We start from the raw sequence: 15,818 nt of genomic DNA on the forward strand, positions 1-15,818 counted from the left end.
GGAGGTAAAAGCGGTCACCAGGGACTGCCCGATCTGTGCGGAGTGCAAACCGCACTTCTATAGACCAGACAGGGCCCACCTGGTCAAGGTTTGAACACCTCGTGATTGATTTCAAAGGGCCACTCCCCTCAACTAACAAGAACGTTTACTTTCTAAACATCGTAGATGAGTTCTCCCGTTTCCCATTTGCTATCTCGTGCCCCGACATGACCTCCCACACAGTCATTAGGGCCCTGCATAGCATCTTCACCCTGTTTGGTTTCCCCAGCTACGTACACAGCGACCGGGGTTCGTCCTTCATGAGCGACGAGCTGCGTCAGTACCTGCTCGACAAGGGCATTGCCTCGAGCAGGACTACCATCTACAACACCAGGGGGAATGGGCAGGTGGAGAGGGAGAACGCGACGGTCTGGAAGACTGTCCTACTGACCCTCCGGTCTAGAAAGCTCCAAGTCTCCCAGTGGCAGGAAGTCCTCCCAGACGCGCTCCACGCTATTAGGTCCCTCTTATGCACAGCGACCAATCAGACCCCTCACGAGAGGCTCTTCATTTTTTCCAGGGGCACTACCATGGGGGTCTCACTTCCGGCATGGCTGAGGACATCGGGCCCGGAACTCCTGAGGAAACACGTCAGGGCACACAAAACCGACCTCCTTGTTGAGAAGGTGCGCCTGCTCCACTCCAACCCCCAGTACGCATTTGTCGAGTGTCCTGACGGCCGTCAGGACACAGTATCCCTCCGGGATCTGCCACCCGCCGGATCCAGCGCCCCCTCTACCCCCAAAGAAGGACCCCTCACCCTACACCCCATGCTGCCGCCCCCTCGCGCTCCCGAGCCCACGAGCTCGCTCCACCAGTTCTGCGCACCCGCGCCGGCCAGCCCCCAGCGCCCCCAGTCCCCGGTCGAACCAGGAGAGTTGAAGCTCGGATACAACCCTCCCTGGAGTCCGCCATCGTACACCAGCACACAACACCCATCCAGCCACCGCAAGAGGCTGCAACCCCGGTGCTCCGCAGATCACAGCGGACAGTTCGACCACCGGACAGACTTACTTTGTAGACCACCACCCCCGCCGGACTTGATTTTTTTGCAGGGGGTGAATGTGGTGAATGTAACTTGGTAATTCACACTCTATTTACCAATACCTTTGTAAGCGCAGTAGCGTTATCCGACCACTAGGGGGAGTAGCTCTGGGAATGCGCAGGAGTTTGTACAGGGCTCCACCCTTGGCTCCGCCCCGACTCCTCCCCCCTGTGCTGCTGTATAAATACCCTTGTCCAGAGTCAGCCTGCAGTTCATCGAGAGTTCATCAACGGGTAACAGGCTGGCTCTGTAGTAAGTAGATTAAAACCACTGTTCATATCGGAAAGCACGTGTCTGGTGAATTGATGGTTCCATCATGCGGTCCACGGGGAACTCTATGTACCGGTCCGCAAGGGCATACAGGGTGTCAGTCAGGGCACGGATGCACCTGTGCACAGACACCTGGGAGATGCCGGACAGGTCCCCACTCGGCGACTGGAACGACCCCGTGGCGTGGAAGTTTAGGGCGACCGTAACCTTGACGGCCACGGGGAGAGAGTGTCCTCCCCCAATCCCACGCGGTGCCAGGTGTGCCATCATGTGGCATATGTGGGCCATGGTTTCCTGGTTCTTCTGGAGTCTCCTCCTGCATGACCTGTCTGGGAGGTCCTGGAAGGACATGCGGCGCTGGTACCACACGGGGCCTCATCAGGCGCCTCCGTGGCACCACCTCCCCTCCCCCTCCTCCTCCTCCTCATCGTCATACCTGTCCTGTGGCTCCCCCTCGTCTGGTTCCTCCTCCCCCTTCTCCTCCTCGGCCTGTCGGGCAGAGTGCCTGCAGCCTGAGTGTCTGGCACATGGCCCTCTGCGGCCTGCTCCTCTGCTGTGGCCTCTGTCTCCTCTGCTTTCACAGGGCGACATGCAGGGCAGCGGCTCCTGCCACGGCGGCCAACATCACTGGGTGGTGACCAAATATTATGATCTGCAGAGGGTGAGGGGAAATAAAATGTTATCATGGCGCATACAGCCGTCCACAACCAGGTGCCATGGCCTACATGGTCGCCCGGTTGGCACCGTGGGCCCTAGCCACACAGGTCCATCCACCCCCGCCCTTCAGTGCCTCTGCACCTATCGCCCATCCCTCCTGCCAGGCCCTCACCGGGGGGCTGCCGTGGGTGTGGCCCTGTGTCTCCACCCCCGGTGGGTGCTGCTGGCTGGGTGGGGTGGTCGGCGAGGGGCCTGGCAAACGCCCAAACGGACGTGATGCCTGCGATGAGTCAGCCCCCGGTGTGAGTGCGCATCAACATGGCCGCCGTAGACACAAGATGGGACAAACCTGATGGAATTAAGACCGAACCAGCCTCTATAATTGAATTTGAGTTTTAAACAGCCAGTGTGGAAACGCAGCCTTCTTAGTGAAAGACATTTCCCAGAAGCAGCTTAAAGCATTTCATGTAGAACCAACTGGGTCTGTTACCCCAAAAATGCAAATATTTCAGCAAATGTATATACGGTGAGACCCAGCAAATAGCAATGACTTAATCAGGCTTTGTTATTATTAGTTCACAGGGAGGTTATGAATGAGAAAATCCATTCGGTCAATCTTTCTTTCTTATATATATTTTTGGTCCAAACATTGCCAAATTCTCACACACAAAGGTGTTTTAATATAATCTAATGTCTTTTTCATTTTAACAGGGTAAAGGTAGAGACCCTAAAACCCCTACCCACCTCAGCCTGACCACACCCGCTCCCTTCCTCCCCACCCCTCCCCCTGCCCTAGCTGATGGCCATGAACAAATCCTTAAAGAAAGTGATGAATGGCTTCCATCTGGAATACAATCCTTCCTCTGACCCTCTCAAGGTATACTTAATCTTTTCCAATCTCAGGATCTCTACCAAGTCCCCCAACTATGCTGAGGCCTCAGGTGGCATCACCGACCTCCATCCAAACAGAACCCGTCTCCGGTATCAGAGAGGTGAAGGCATCAGCCTTCCTCCCCTCAAGATGCTCCGCTGGTTTAGCACAGGGCTAAATTGCTGGCTTTGAAAGGAGACCAAGGCAAGCCAGCAGCACGGTTCAATTCCCGTACCAGCCTCCCCGAACAGGTGCCGGAATGTGGCGACTAGGGGCTTTTCACAGTAACTTCATTGAAGCTTACTCGTGACAATAAGCGATTTTCATTTCATTCATTTTCATTTCCAACACCGCAAGATTACCACCGATGAATATCCAGTTTAATCTCCATAATCTCCGACACGGTCCCCTCATGCGCGCTCTCATCAGTTGCTCCCTATGGACTACTTTAAACTGTATCAGTCTCAGCCTGGCACAAGAAAAGGTGGAATTCACCCTGTCTGAAATCTCACTCCACACCCCTCCCTCTGGCCCCAGGCCCAGTTCCTCTTCCCATTTTCCCTTTACCTCCTCTTACCACCTCCAGCAACCGCCCATATACAGCGGGAATCTTCCCTTCTGCTTTCTCATCCCGAGATGACTCTGTGGGACATAGATTTAAGATTAGGGGCAGGAGGTTTAGAGGGGATGTGTAGTAAAAACATTTTTACCCAGAGGGTGGTGAGAGTTTGGAATTTTCTGCCTGAAAGGTGGTGGAGTCAGAGACCCTCATGACATTTAAGAAATATTCAGAAATGCACTGGCAATTCTAGGGCATATAGACTATGGGCCAAGTGCTGGAAAATGGGATTAGAATGGTTCTGTGGTTGCTTCTTTTTTAAAATAAATTTAGATTACCCAATTATTTTTTCCAATTAAGGGGCAATTTAGTGTGGCCAATCCACCTAGTCGGCACATTTATGGGTTGTGGGGGTGAAACCCACGCAAACACGGGGAGAATGTGCAAACTCCACACGGACAGTGACCCAGAGCCGGGATCAAACCTGGGACCTCAGCGCCGTGAGGCAGCTGTGCTAACCACTAGGCCACCGTGCTGCCTCGGTGGTTGTTTTTCACCGGCACAGACGTGATGGGCTGAAGGGCCTTTTCTGTGCTGCATGATTCTATGAAAGGGGCTGGTTTAGCACACTGGGCTAAATCGCTGGCTTTTAAAGCAGGCCAGCAGCACGGTTCGATTCCCGTACCAGCCTCCCCGAACAGGCGCCGGAATGTGGCGACAAGGGGCTTTTCACAGTAACTTCATTGAAGCCTACTCGTGTCAATAAGCGATTTTCATTTCATTTTGGGGCTGGTTTAGCTCACTGGGCTAAATCGCTGGCTTTTAAAGCAGACCAAGCAGGCCAGCAGCACGGTTCGATTCCTGTACCAGCTTCCCCGGACAGGCGCCGGAATGTGGCGACTAGGGGCTTTTCACAGTAACTTCATTGAAGCCTACTCGTGACAATAAGCGATTTTCATTTTTTCATTTTCATTTCTATAGCGTCCTGTCCATTAATGTAGGCCTCGCAACTGGGGGAACAAAAACAGTTCTTTACGAATAAAGTTCCTCACCTGCAGATATCTAAACGCAGTTCCCCTTGGGAGTTGAAATTTCTCCACCACCTTCTTGAGGCCCGGACACCTACCTTCCATAAACACTAAACCTCTCAACCCCGTCCCTGCTCCCAATCTTGTACATTTATTGCATCCATCACTGACGGCGCATACCTATGATTCCCATAAATTGGTGACAGTAATGACATGGCCCCTAATCTAAAATGCTGCCTAAATTGGTTCCAAATGCTTAGAGATGCCACTACTACCGGGCTCATTGAGAACCTGGCTGAAGAAATCAGAAGAGGGGCCATAACTCATACCCTTAGACACAACCCTACTCAAGAGGCCTCCTCCATCTGCCTCCACCTTGGCCCCGGCTCCTCAGATCACCTTTACAATTTCCCGATGTTCGTCGCCCAGCAATAGAACATTAAATTTGGTAGTGTCAGCCTGCCCGACTTGCCCTCTCTGCAGGAAGGCTCTTCGAATGCTGGGAGTCTTACCCTCCCAAACAAAGGCTGAGATTAACTTATCAACCCTAACGAAAAAAGATTTAAGGAGGAAGATCAAGAAACACTGGAACACAAATAAGGACCTTGGCAGATCGTTCATTTTGATCATCTGCACACTACCCGCCAAGGTTCAGTTTGTGTAACAGAGCCCAGCCATGCACCATCTGAATCCCTAAATATCTAAACTTTGTCTTGGCTAGCTTAAACATCAGTCTCCCTAAACCAGTTCCTCTCCCCAGGGGATTCACCAGGAGGATTTCAGTTTGTACCCTGAGAAGGATATGTGTGAGGCAGGTTTTTTATGCAGAGGGTGGAGTGCCTGGAACGCGTTGCCAGGGGAGGTTGCGGAAGCAGATACATTACTGGCATTCAAAAAGCATCTTGACAAACACATGGATAGGATGGGTATAGAGAGATACAGCGCAAGGAAGACGGCAGCATGGTAGCACAAGTGGATAGCACTGTGGCTTCACAGTGCCAGTGTTCCAGGTTCGATTCCCCGCTGGGTCACTGTCTGTGCGGCGTTTGCACGTTCTCCCCGTGTCTGGTGTTGGTTTCCTCTGGGTGCTCCGGTTTCCTCCCATTGTCCAAAGACGTGTAGGTTAGGTGGGTTGGCCATTGCTAAATTGCCCTCAGTGTCCAAAAAAGTTTAGAAGGGGTTATTGGGTTACGGGGATAGGGTGGAAGTGAGGACTTACGTGGGTTGGTGCAGACTCAATGGGCCGAATTGCCTCCTTCTGCACTGTATGTTCTATGTTCTAAGGAAGTGCTGAGGGTTTTGGCAAAGGTTGGTATCATGACCAGTACAGGCTTGGAGGGCCGAAGGGCCTGTTCCTGTGCTGTATTGTTTTTTGTTCCTCAGTAGCTCCATTACCTCTCCCACACTAGCGAGAGGATCAGAAATGTACAACACCAAATTGTCTGCTGAAGGGGGCACCCTATGCTCCTCACCCCTTCTCTCAGTACCTCTCCACTCCCCTGACGATCTAAGTGCGATGGTCAACAGCTCAATTGCTAATGCAAAAAACAATGGGGACAGTGGGCACCCCTGCCTCGTGCCCCTATATTACTGGAAATACCCTGAGCTCACCGCACTGGTCCAGACCCTAGCCATAGGGGCACTATCGAACAGTCTCACCCAGGAGATAAATGTCGGTCCAAACTCAGATCGTCCTAAGACATCGAAGAGGTACCTCCACTCCACCCAATCAAAAGTCTTCTCCTCATCCATGGAGAGGTGCCTCAGGCACCTGCAGCATAGAGGATGACAATACCACATTCAAAAGTCTCCTGATATTGTCCAACAACTGTTGGCCCTTGCCAAACCCTGTTTGACCCTCAGAGGTTTCCTCTTTCAAGCATCCCTCCAAACACTTTGCCAGAATCTTAGTTAATATCTTAGCATCAGTATTCAACAGTGAAATAGGCCTATAAGACTCTCACTCCGCTGCAACAGAAAATATATCCCAATTTCTTACACTCATTACAGCAGCATAGCACTAATGATACTGGACTCGCGACCCAGAGGCTGCAGCTAATGCAATGAGGACAAGGGTTTGTATCCCACCACAGCAGCTGGTGGATTTTAAATTCAATTAAAAAAATCTAAATTATAAAGCTAGTCTCACGAATGGTGATCATGAAATTGTCATAAAAACCCACCTGGTTCACAAATGTTCTCTGGGGAAGGAAATCTGCCATCCTTACCTGGTTTGGTCTATATGTGTGTTGAGGCCTACAGCAATGTGGGTGACTCTGAAATGGCCCAGCACGCCCCTTAGTTCAAGGGCAATTAGGGATGGACAATAAATGCTGGCCTTTCCAGTGATGCTCACATTCCCATGACATAAATAAAAAAGAACTGAGCCAACGTGTGATTTGATGAGTTTAATCATTTCTGCCTCTGAAACATACTCCACTGTTTTGGACAAATCGTTTAACACAATATACTGCTTTGGTACAATATGTTTACCTTTGAATCTACTAAGATTCCTAAGTCTCTTCCAAATTCATGAATGGTTATTTCACCACCATTCACAATACATGCAAGTCATCTATCTTTCCTCGTCTTGTGTTGCTTTTTGCACTTTTATTTCCCCCTTGAATTTCACTGGCCGTTGTTCTAATACTTAAATATCTTTACATTCAATGATATTACCATAACTGAATCCCTCACCAATAAGATTCTGGAGTCACCACTGATCAGAAACATAATTGAACCAGTGACATAAACAGCTACCAGACAGGCTCAGAAACTAGGAATTCTGCAGAGAGTGAGTCAAACGCAAGTCAGATGGCATACTCTCTACTTGCCTGGATGAGTGCAGCTGCAACAACACATAGAACATAGAACAGTACAGCACAGAACAGGCCCTTCGGCCCTCCATGTTGTGCCGAGCCATGATCACCCTACTCAAACCCACATATCTACCCTATACCCGTAACCCAACAAGCCCCCCCTTAACCTTACTTTTATTAGGACACTACGGGCAATTTAGCATGGCCAATCCACCTAACCCGCACATCTTTGGACTGTGGGAGGAAACCGGAGCACCCGGAGGAAACCCACGCACACAGGGGGAGGACGTGCAGACTCCACACAGACAGTGACCCAGCCGGGAATCGAACCTGGGACCCTGGAGCTGTGAAGCATTTATGCTAACCACCATGCTACCCTGCTGCCCCAGGGCAGAGGATGTGGGCATCACTGGCTGGGCAGGCATTTGTTGCCCATCCCTAATTGCCCTTGGACTGTGTGGCTTGCTAGGCCATGTCAGAGGGCAGTTCAGAGCCAACCAGATTACTGTAGATCTGGAGTCACATGCAGGCCAGACCATGTATGGATGGCAGATTTCCTTCCCAAAAGCCCATTCATGTATCAGGTGGGTTTTTATGACAGTTTCATGATCACCGTGGCAGATTGGGCGGTGTGGTAGCACATAGAACATAGAACATAGAATAGAACAGTACAGCACAGAACAGGCCCTTCGGCCCTCGATGTTGTGCCGAGCAATGATCACCCTACTTAAACCCACGTAACCCGTATACCCGTAACCCAACAATCCCCCCATTAACCTTACACTACGGGCAATTTAGCAAGGCCAATCCACCTAACCCGCACATCTTTGGACTGTGGGAGGAAACCGGAGCACCCGGAGGAAACCCACGCACACAAGGGGAGGACGTGCAGACTCCACACAGACAGTGACCCAGCCGGGAATCGAACCTGGGACCCTGGAGCTGTGAAGCATTGATGCTAACCACCATGCTACCGTGAGGCCCCACAGTGGTTAGCACTTTTGCTTCATAGCACCATAATGCCTTAACAGGACAGTTTGAAAGTTGAATGCCCTGCATGAAGGTCCCGTCTTAGAATCATAGAATCTCTACAGTGAAGGAGGCCATTCAGCCCATCGAGTCTGCACCAACCCTTGGAAAGAGCACCCAACCTAGGCCCACACCGCGACCCTATCTCCGTGACCCCACCTAACCTTTTGGACACTATGGGGCAATTTTATCAATCCACCTAACCTGCACATCTTTGGACTGTGGGAGGAAACCGGAGCACCTGGAGAAAACCCACGCAGACACAGGAAGGAAGTGCAAACTCCGCACAGTCACCCGAGGCCGGAATTGAACCCGGGTCCCTGGAGCTGTGAGGCAGCAGTGCTAACCACTGTGCCACCGTGCCACCTTCTCAGCCTTGCCCCCCTGGCGTGTGGTGTGGTGACCCTCAGGTTAAATCAGCACCAGTCAGCTTTCTCCCCTCAATATTTAAAAGCAGCCGATGATCATCTGGGACTGTGGTGACTACTTTTTACTTGCTGGCCACCTCTTGGTCAGTTCTCTGAAATTCCTTCACTTGTCCCGTTGGAACAAATGAAATTGGCCACAGAAAGATCTGGCTGGTCAATCGTGGGTAAGCAGTCTTTGAAGGAGGATGTTTATGCCCCTGCAATGCCTCTGCTGTGGTATGTAGAGCAGTGCAGTCTACTGTTTGAGAGAACTACTGGTTGAGAGCCAGAGTGTTTGATTTGTCGCTAGGGGGATTCCTTCCGTTACTTTGCAGAAGTACAAGAGCTTTCTGAGACAAGTGTTTCCAACAAAGCTGCGTCTCCAGTTTCTACTCGTATGGAGGGTGCCAGCGACGCCCAGCCCAGGGAGCGCTCCGCAACAGCCAGGTACGGTTCAACCGGGAGCCTGGGGGCGGAGGCGGAGGCGGACAATGTCCAGGTCAACGGCACCGGACACTTCTACATATCCCCGACCAGGTCCTACATCGTCACCTTCATCTTGTTTCTCATTAACCTCCTCAACTACATGGATCGCTTTATCATTGCAGGTGAGAGCGCGCCCTTTTTCCCGTTGTTTCCACTCTCTATGTCATTAACTCTCAATGTCATTAACCATTACCCACCAACCCGGGGCAAATCTCTCACTGGGGACTGGTATTCTCTGAAGTGATGGCAGCATCTGTTGTCTCAAGTTTACCACCCACTCCCTCCCCCATTTACCCCTCTCCATCCCCTGGTCAATGGCAGGCAGGGCAACAATTCGAAGAGTTGTGAGATGCCTTTATTTAATTTGTATTTCAGAATCACAGAATTTCTACACAGCAGAAGGAAGGCATTCGGTCTATCATGTTGGCAGTGACCCTAACCTGCTAACCTGCATATCCCTGGGCACTAAGGGCAATTTAGCATGGCCAATCCACCTAACCTGCACATCTTTGGACTGTGGGAGGAAACCGGAGCACCCGGAGAGAACCCACGCAGACATGGGGAGAATGTGCAAACTCCACACAGACAATCACCCAAGGCTGGAATTGAACTGGGGAACCTGAAGCTGTGAGGCAGAAGTTCTAACCACTATGCCACCATGCCGGTTCTTTATGCCATTCCCCTGACATCTGTCCTCAACCCCACACATTCTTTTTATGGTAACAGTTTAATTCCCTTTCAAATGCCTCGGTTGAACCTGCTCCCCACCACACTCTTCCCGATCCTAACCACTCACTGCGTGTAAATGCTTTTTCTCACATCACTTTTTGCTTCTTTTGCAAGTCACTTTAAATTGTGCCCTCTCATTCTCGATCTTTTCACCAGCACCGTCTCCCAGGAAGAGCCCCTGAAACTCCCAAATCTTAAAATAAATCATTCTTCAAATGTGGGCGAAGGGGGAAGATCGACATTTATTGCCCACCTTCACCTGTCTTGAGAAGGTGGGCGTTTACCCAGCCCTTGTGATCAGGTTGCTCCCAGAAAAGGGCCAAGTGACTGACCCAACACTAAAGAGGCAACATCCAAATATATGACCTGGTCAGGATGTTGTGTGACTTGGAGAGAAACTTGCAGGCAATGGTGTTCCCACAACATTGCTGCTACTGCTCTTGTGTGTGTAAGGGCGTGGGTAGGATATACTTTGAAATGTTCCGTGGAATGTTAGCCAGAGTTAAAAAAAGATTCTATTACCAGTGGTTTAATGATGCAACTCTGCCGCTTCTGAATATTTCAAATTAGCAGCAACGTGGGTTTTGCCAGGGTTGTCAGTGGACGACTTAAACTAAACTGCTGTATACAAGGGAGGAATTTGTCTGAAACTGTTTTGCAAACATAATTTGCAAAGACAGAATAACAGATGGCATTTTAATTACATTACGGGAGACAGTGGTGGTTTGTTTTGATGATGTTTATATCGTTGCATTGTGTCTCTAAAAGGATTTTTTCAGGACACTTTTCATGGAGATTGTGCTTTCCCAAACTTCCGAGCCGGTCCCACCTTCCCCACCCCACTCCTAGCACCCCATCCATTTTCACATTTGTTACAGTGGCAGTTTGATAATGGTCAGAATGTGACAATGGTGAAAGCGTGAGTCTTACAAAGTGTGGGTGTGACAATGGTGAGAGTGTGGGTGTGATCGTGGTGAGAGTGTGGGTGCGACAATGGTGAGAGTGTGCGTGTGACAATGGTGAGAGTGTGGGTGTGACAATGGTGAGAGTGTGGTTGTGATTGTGGTGAGAGTGTGGGTGTGACAATGGTGAGAGTGTGGGTGTGACAATGGTGAGAGTGTGGGTGTGACAATGGTGAGAGTGTGGGTGTGACAATGGTGAGAGTGTGGGTGTGACAGTGGTGAGAGTGTGGGTGTGACAGTGGTGAGAGTGTGGGTGTGATCGTGGTGAGAGTGTGGGTGTGACAATGGTGAGAGTGTGGGTGTGACAATGGTGAGAGTGTGGGTGTGACAGTGGTGAGAGTATGGTGTGACAGTGGTGAGAGTATGGGTGTGACAATGGTGAGAGTGTGGGTGTGACAATGGTGAGAGTGTGGGTGTGATCGAGGTGAGAGTGTGGGTGTGACAATGGTGAGAGTGTGGGCGTGACAATGGTGAGAGTGTGGGTGTGATCGTGGTGAGAGTGTGGGTGTGACAATGGTGAGAGTGTGGGTGTGACAATAGTGAGAGTGTGGGTGTGACAATAGTGAGAGTGTGGTTGTGACAGTGGTGAGAGTGTGGGTGTGACAGTGGTGAGAGTGTGGGTGTGACAATGGTGAGAGTGTGGGTGTGACAATGGTGAGAGTGTGGGTGTGACAATGGTGAGAGTGTGGGTGTGACAGTGGTGAGAGTGTGGGTGTGACAATGGTGAGAGTGTGGGTGTGACAATGGTGAGAGTGTGGGTGTGATCGAGGTGAGAGTGTGGGTGTGACAATGGTGAGAGTGTGGATGTGACTGTGGTGAGAGTTTGAGTCCGACAATGGTGAAGGTGTGAGTTTGGCAATGGTGAGAGTGTGGGTGTGACAATGGTGAAAGTGTGGGCATGACAATGGTGAGAATTTGGGTGTGACAATGGTGAGAGTGTAAGTATGACAATAGTGAGAGCGTGCATCTGACAATGGTGAGAGTGTGAGTCTGTCAGGTACAGGTAAACTGTAAAGTCAAACACTCAGCCATCAGAAAGAAAGAATTTGAATTTACACGGTACCATTGGAGACCTCAAGAGCCCTCAAGCTGTTGTTGTATAATTGCTGTTATAGATCATATTGTCACAGAATGGGAACAGTACAAGAGGCCATTCAGCCCCTTGTACCTGTGCCGTCCTCTGCAGGAGCCACTCAGCTCAGGAAGTCCAGAAAGTTTTTTCTCTTCAGATAAATTATCCAATCCCCTTTGAAATGGAACCTGCCTCCACCATACTCTCAGACAGCGCTTTCCAAAGCCGAACCATTCGCCGTGTGAAAGAGGTTTCTCTTCATGTCTATTGCTTCATTTTAACAATCACTTTAAATCACTGTCCTCTGGTTCTCAATCCTCCTGCCAATGAAAATAGTCTCTCTCGACCTACTCAGTCCAGACCCCTCATTATTTTGAACAGCCCTATCTAATCTTTTGACAACCATCTCCCGGGAGCCCAGCTTTTCCAATTAACCTACATAACTTGGGTCATTCCCCTGAATCATTTCTGCACTCTCTCTAAAGCCTTCACATCCTTCCTATAGTGTGGTGCTCAGACCTGGACACCACACTCCAGTTGAGGCTGAACCAGAGTTTTATACAGATACAGGCCGGAATTCTCCGGCCGTTTGCTGGTGCTGGGATTCTCTGTTTACCGCCAGCAGCTCAGCAGCACTGCGGGTTTCCCGGTGGCGTTGGGTGTCTTCAACGGGAAATCCCATTGACAGCTGCGGGAGGAGAGAATCCCGCCGACAGTGACCGGCGGGCCGCTTCCCGCCGCGCCGCCTCCCGGCACGGAGAAACGTGCGGCTGGGAGGCCGGAGAATTCAGCCCTTTTGCATTCCATTTATAAAGGCAGGATTCTGTATGTTTTACTAACCACTTTTTCAACCTGCCTTGTCGAGTTCAACGATTTGTATGCACTGTCACCCCATGTCTCTTTACTCCAAACGGAGGAAGGAGTGTATGTACTGTAGGAAGCATTGTAGCCCATCAGTGCACAGCAAGATCCCACAAACAGCAATGCAGTCAATGTGCAGTGATGTTTTTGCGAAGAAGAAACCCCCCCACCCGCCCTTCTTTGTGCAATCCAGTAGAATCTTCACATGAGCGAGCACACAGTGTATCAACTTAATGTTTAATCTGAAAGCTGGCATCTTCATCTATTCAGAGGGGAGCACGTTGCATAGTGGCTAGCACAGTTGCTTCATAGCTCCAGGGTCCCAGGTTTGATTCCCGGCTTGGGTCATTGTCTGTGCTGAGTCTGCACATTCTCCCCGTGTGTGCGTGGGTTTTCTCCGGGTGCTCCGGTTTCCTCCCACAGACGAAAGATGTGCAGGTTAGGTGAATTAGCCATGATAAATTGCCCTTCGTGTCCAAAAAGGTTGGGTGTGGTTACTGGGTTACGGGGATGGGGTGGGGGCGTGGGCATTGGTGGGGTGCTCTTTCCAAGGGTGGGTGCAGACTCGATGGGCCAAATGGCCTCCTTCTGCACTGTAAATTATATGAGAGCAGTTCCGTGCTGCACTGGGTCTGTCAGTTTGCACTTTGTGCTCATGTTTCCTGGAGTGGGACTTGACCAATTGACCGCCTGGCTCAAATTCCTGCCACAATTAAACTATGGGTTCGACCTGCCCTCTATTTGGGCATTTGAGTCTGAGGCAAATCTGTTTCTCCTTGGGGTTGGGTCTTGGTGTTGATTTGGAACTTTCCGATTGGCAGGGCCAAACAAAAAGACTCCAAACTTTACTTCTGGTTGACTGGTGAGTCCCACGGTTGCTTTTGGGATCACGAGCCCTGGTGAGCTGAACTCACTGTGAGGAAGTGAAATTGCAAACATTGGATTAACGTAATGGGTTTTATACAAAAAAAATTTCAAAGCAGTTCACAGGATGAGAGACGACATGAGATTTGAGTCAAGGCGGGAGAGAGAGACTGTAGGAGATTTTGTTTTATTTAAATTAATATTAACAGGGTAGATGAGGTGAAGTAGGGTAGGAGAAGATTTGACTGGAATTTAGACCATTTGGGTCGAGTGGCCTATTTCTTTGCATCAATTTTTTGGGGATATTTTGAGGGGAATGGAGCAAATTCCTAGCTTTAGAAATCAGTTTAGGCAGAGGCCTGATCTGAGAGGCATTCCCGGCCATGCTGCACATTTTAGTGTGCACCATCCTATACAGATCCAAACCTGTTGGAGGAGTCAAAACCAAGGTGGGATTCCTGTGTCCGCCAGCCGCGTGTTCCTCAATGGCCCACAGGGAGATTCTCAGTTCCCACCACCTGCCAATGGGATTTCCCATTGTGTCCACCCCATGCCGCTGGGAAACCCGCAGGCATGGTGCACTGCTGGTGCAACGGAGAATCCCGCCGGCGGAGAATCCTGCCCAGGGTATCCCCATGAAGTATTGACTAAGTACAAAGCCAACACTACTCCAGCCCTCCAGTACCCCAGCTATCCCCGTTTATACTTTTTTGGGAATTTTCGATATTTTGGTGTACAAAACCCCATCACTGGTTTAATAATGATGTGGCGATGCCGCTGTTGGACTGGGGTGAGCACAGTAGGAAGTCTTCCAACACCAGGTTAAAGTCCAACAGGTTTATTTGGAATCACCAGCTTTCGGAGCACAGCTCCTTCATCAGGTGAGGTGAAACCTGTCCAAATAAACCTGTTGGACTTTAACCTGGTGTTGGAAGACTTCTTACTGGTTTAATAATGTAATTGCTATTAAACCTTAACAATAAAATTACTGGACTTCCGGTTGCGGTGATGCGGAGCTAAGCCGCACGTTCGGTAGCTCCCGCTATTTTCGGTCTTTTGGGCTCTTTTAAGGACCCGTAGCGGTGCTGGCTGGACTTTTCCCGGTGTGGGAACACATCCACTGCGCTTATCTGCCGGAGGTTGGACTGGACCAGGAGCGGAGCGGTTAAAAAATCGGCTTTGGAGCAGAGAAAGGTGCGAGGCAGGAGAAACAAGATGGCGGCGGGCAGGGAACCTGCAGCGTGGCAGCAGTGGGCGCAGGAGCAGCAGGAGCTGCTTAAGCACTGCTTCAGAGAGCTGAAGGCTGAGTTTTTGGAACCATTTAAGGCCTCACTGGACAAGCTCATGGCGACTCAGACGGCTTAGGGTGCAGAGATCAGAGAGCTACGGCAAAAGGCCTCGGAGAGCGAGGACGAACTCCTAGGCCTGGCAGTGAAGGTGGAGTTGCACGAGGCGCTCCACAAGAAATGGCTAGCGAGGATGGAGGAGATGGAGAACCGCTCCCGTCGGAAGAACCTGCGGATCCTGGGCCTCCCGGAGGGGCTGGAAGGTTCGGACTTGGGGGCCTATGTGGCCGTGATGTTGAATTAGTTAATGGGCGCGGGATCGTTCCAGGGGCCCTTGGAGCTGGAGGGGGCCCATCGAGCGCCTTTGAGGAAGCCCAAGCCGAACGAACCGCCTAGGGCGGTGCTGGTCCGTTTTCACCGCTTCGTTGACCGTGAGTGTGTGCTGAGATGGGCGAAGAAGGAGAGGAGCAGCAAGTGGGAGAATTCAGAGATCCGGATTTATCAGGATTGGAGCGCGGAGGTGGCAAAGAGAAGGGCTGGTTTTAATCGGATGAAGGCAGTGTTTCACAAGAAGGGGGTGAAGTTTGGCATGTTACAGCCGGCTCGCTTCTGGGTCACTTATAAAGATCGCCAGCTTTACTTCGATTCCCCGGAGGATGCCTGGCCCTTCTTCCAGGCAGAGAAGTTGGACTCGAACTGAGCACTGGGGGGCTGGGGACTGATGTACATAGGCCTTATCCTCTTGGGTATCCTTTCGATTTTCTGGTTGTGTTTGTTGATGCCATTTTTGCTTTTTTGCTTTTTGGGGCTGTTATTTATTTATTCTGGTGCTTT

The 15,818-nt window shown here is 50.6% G+C and overlaps 1 protein-coding gene across 1 annotated transcript in view; it reads left to right on the forward strand.

The window, feature by feature from the left end:
• Positions 1–9,074: 9,074 nt before the first annotated feature.
• The window catches only part of LOC119974807 (protein spinster homolog 3-like), a 209,366-nt gene continuing 202,622 nt past the window's right edge, over positions 9,075–15,818 (forward strand). Inside the window, exon 1 of the mRNA XM_038814074.1 lies at positions 9,075–9,332. Coding sequence (XP_038670002.1) covers positions 9,122–9,332 — 211 coding nt within the window. The 5' untranslated portion in view covers positions 9,075–9,121. The remainder of the gene's footprint in view (positions 9,333–15,818) is intronic.

The sequence above is a fragment of the Scyliorhinus canicula genome, chromosome 12 (assembly GCF_902713615.1).
Source record: "Scyliorhinus canicula chromosome 12, sScyCan1.1, whole genome shotgun sequence".
NCBI classification, from domain to species: Eukaryota; Metazoa; Chordata; class Chondrichthyes; order Carcharhiniformes; family Scyliorhinidae; genus Scyliorhinus; species Scyliorhinus canicula.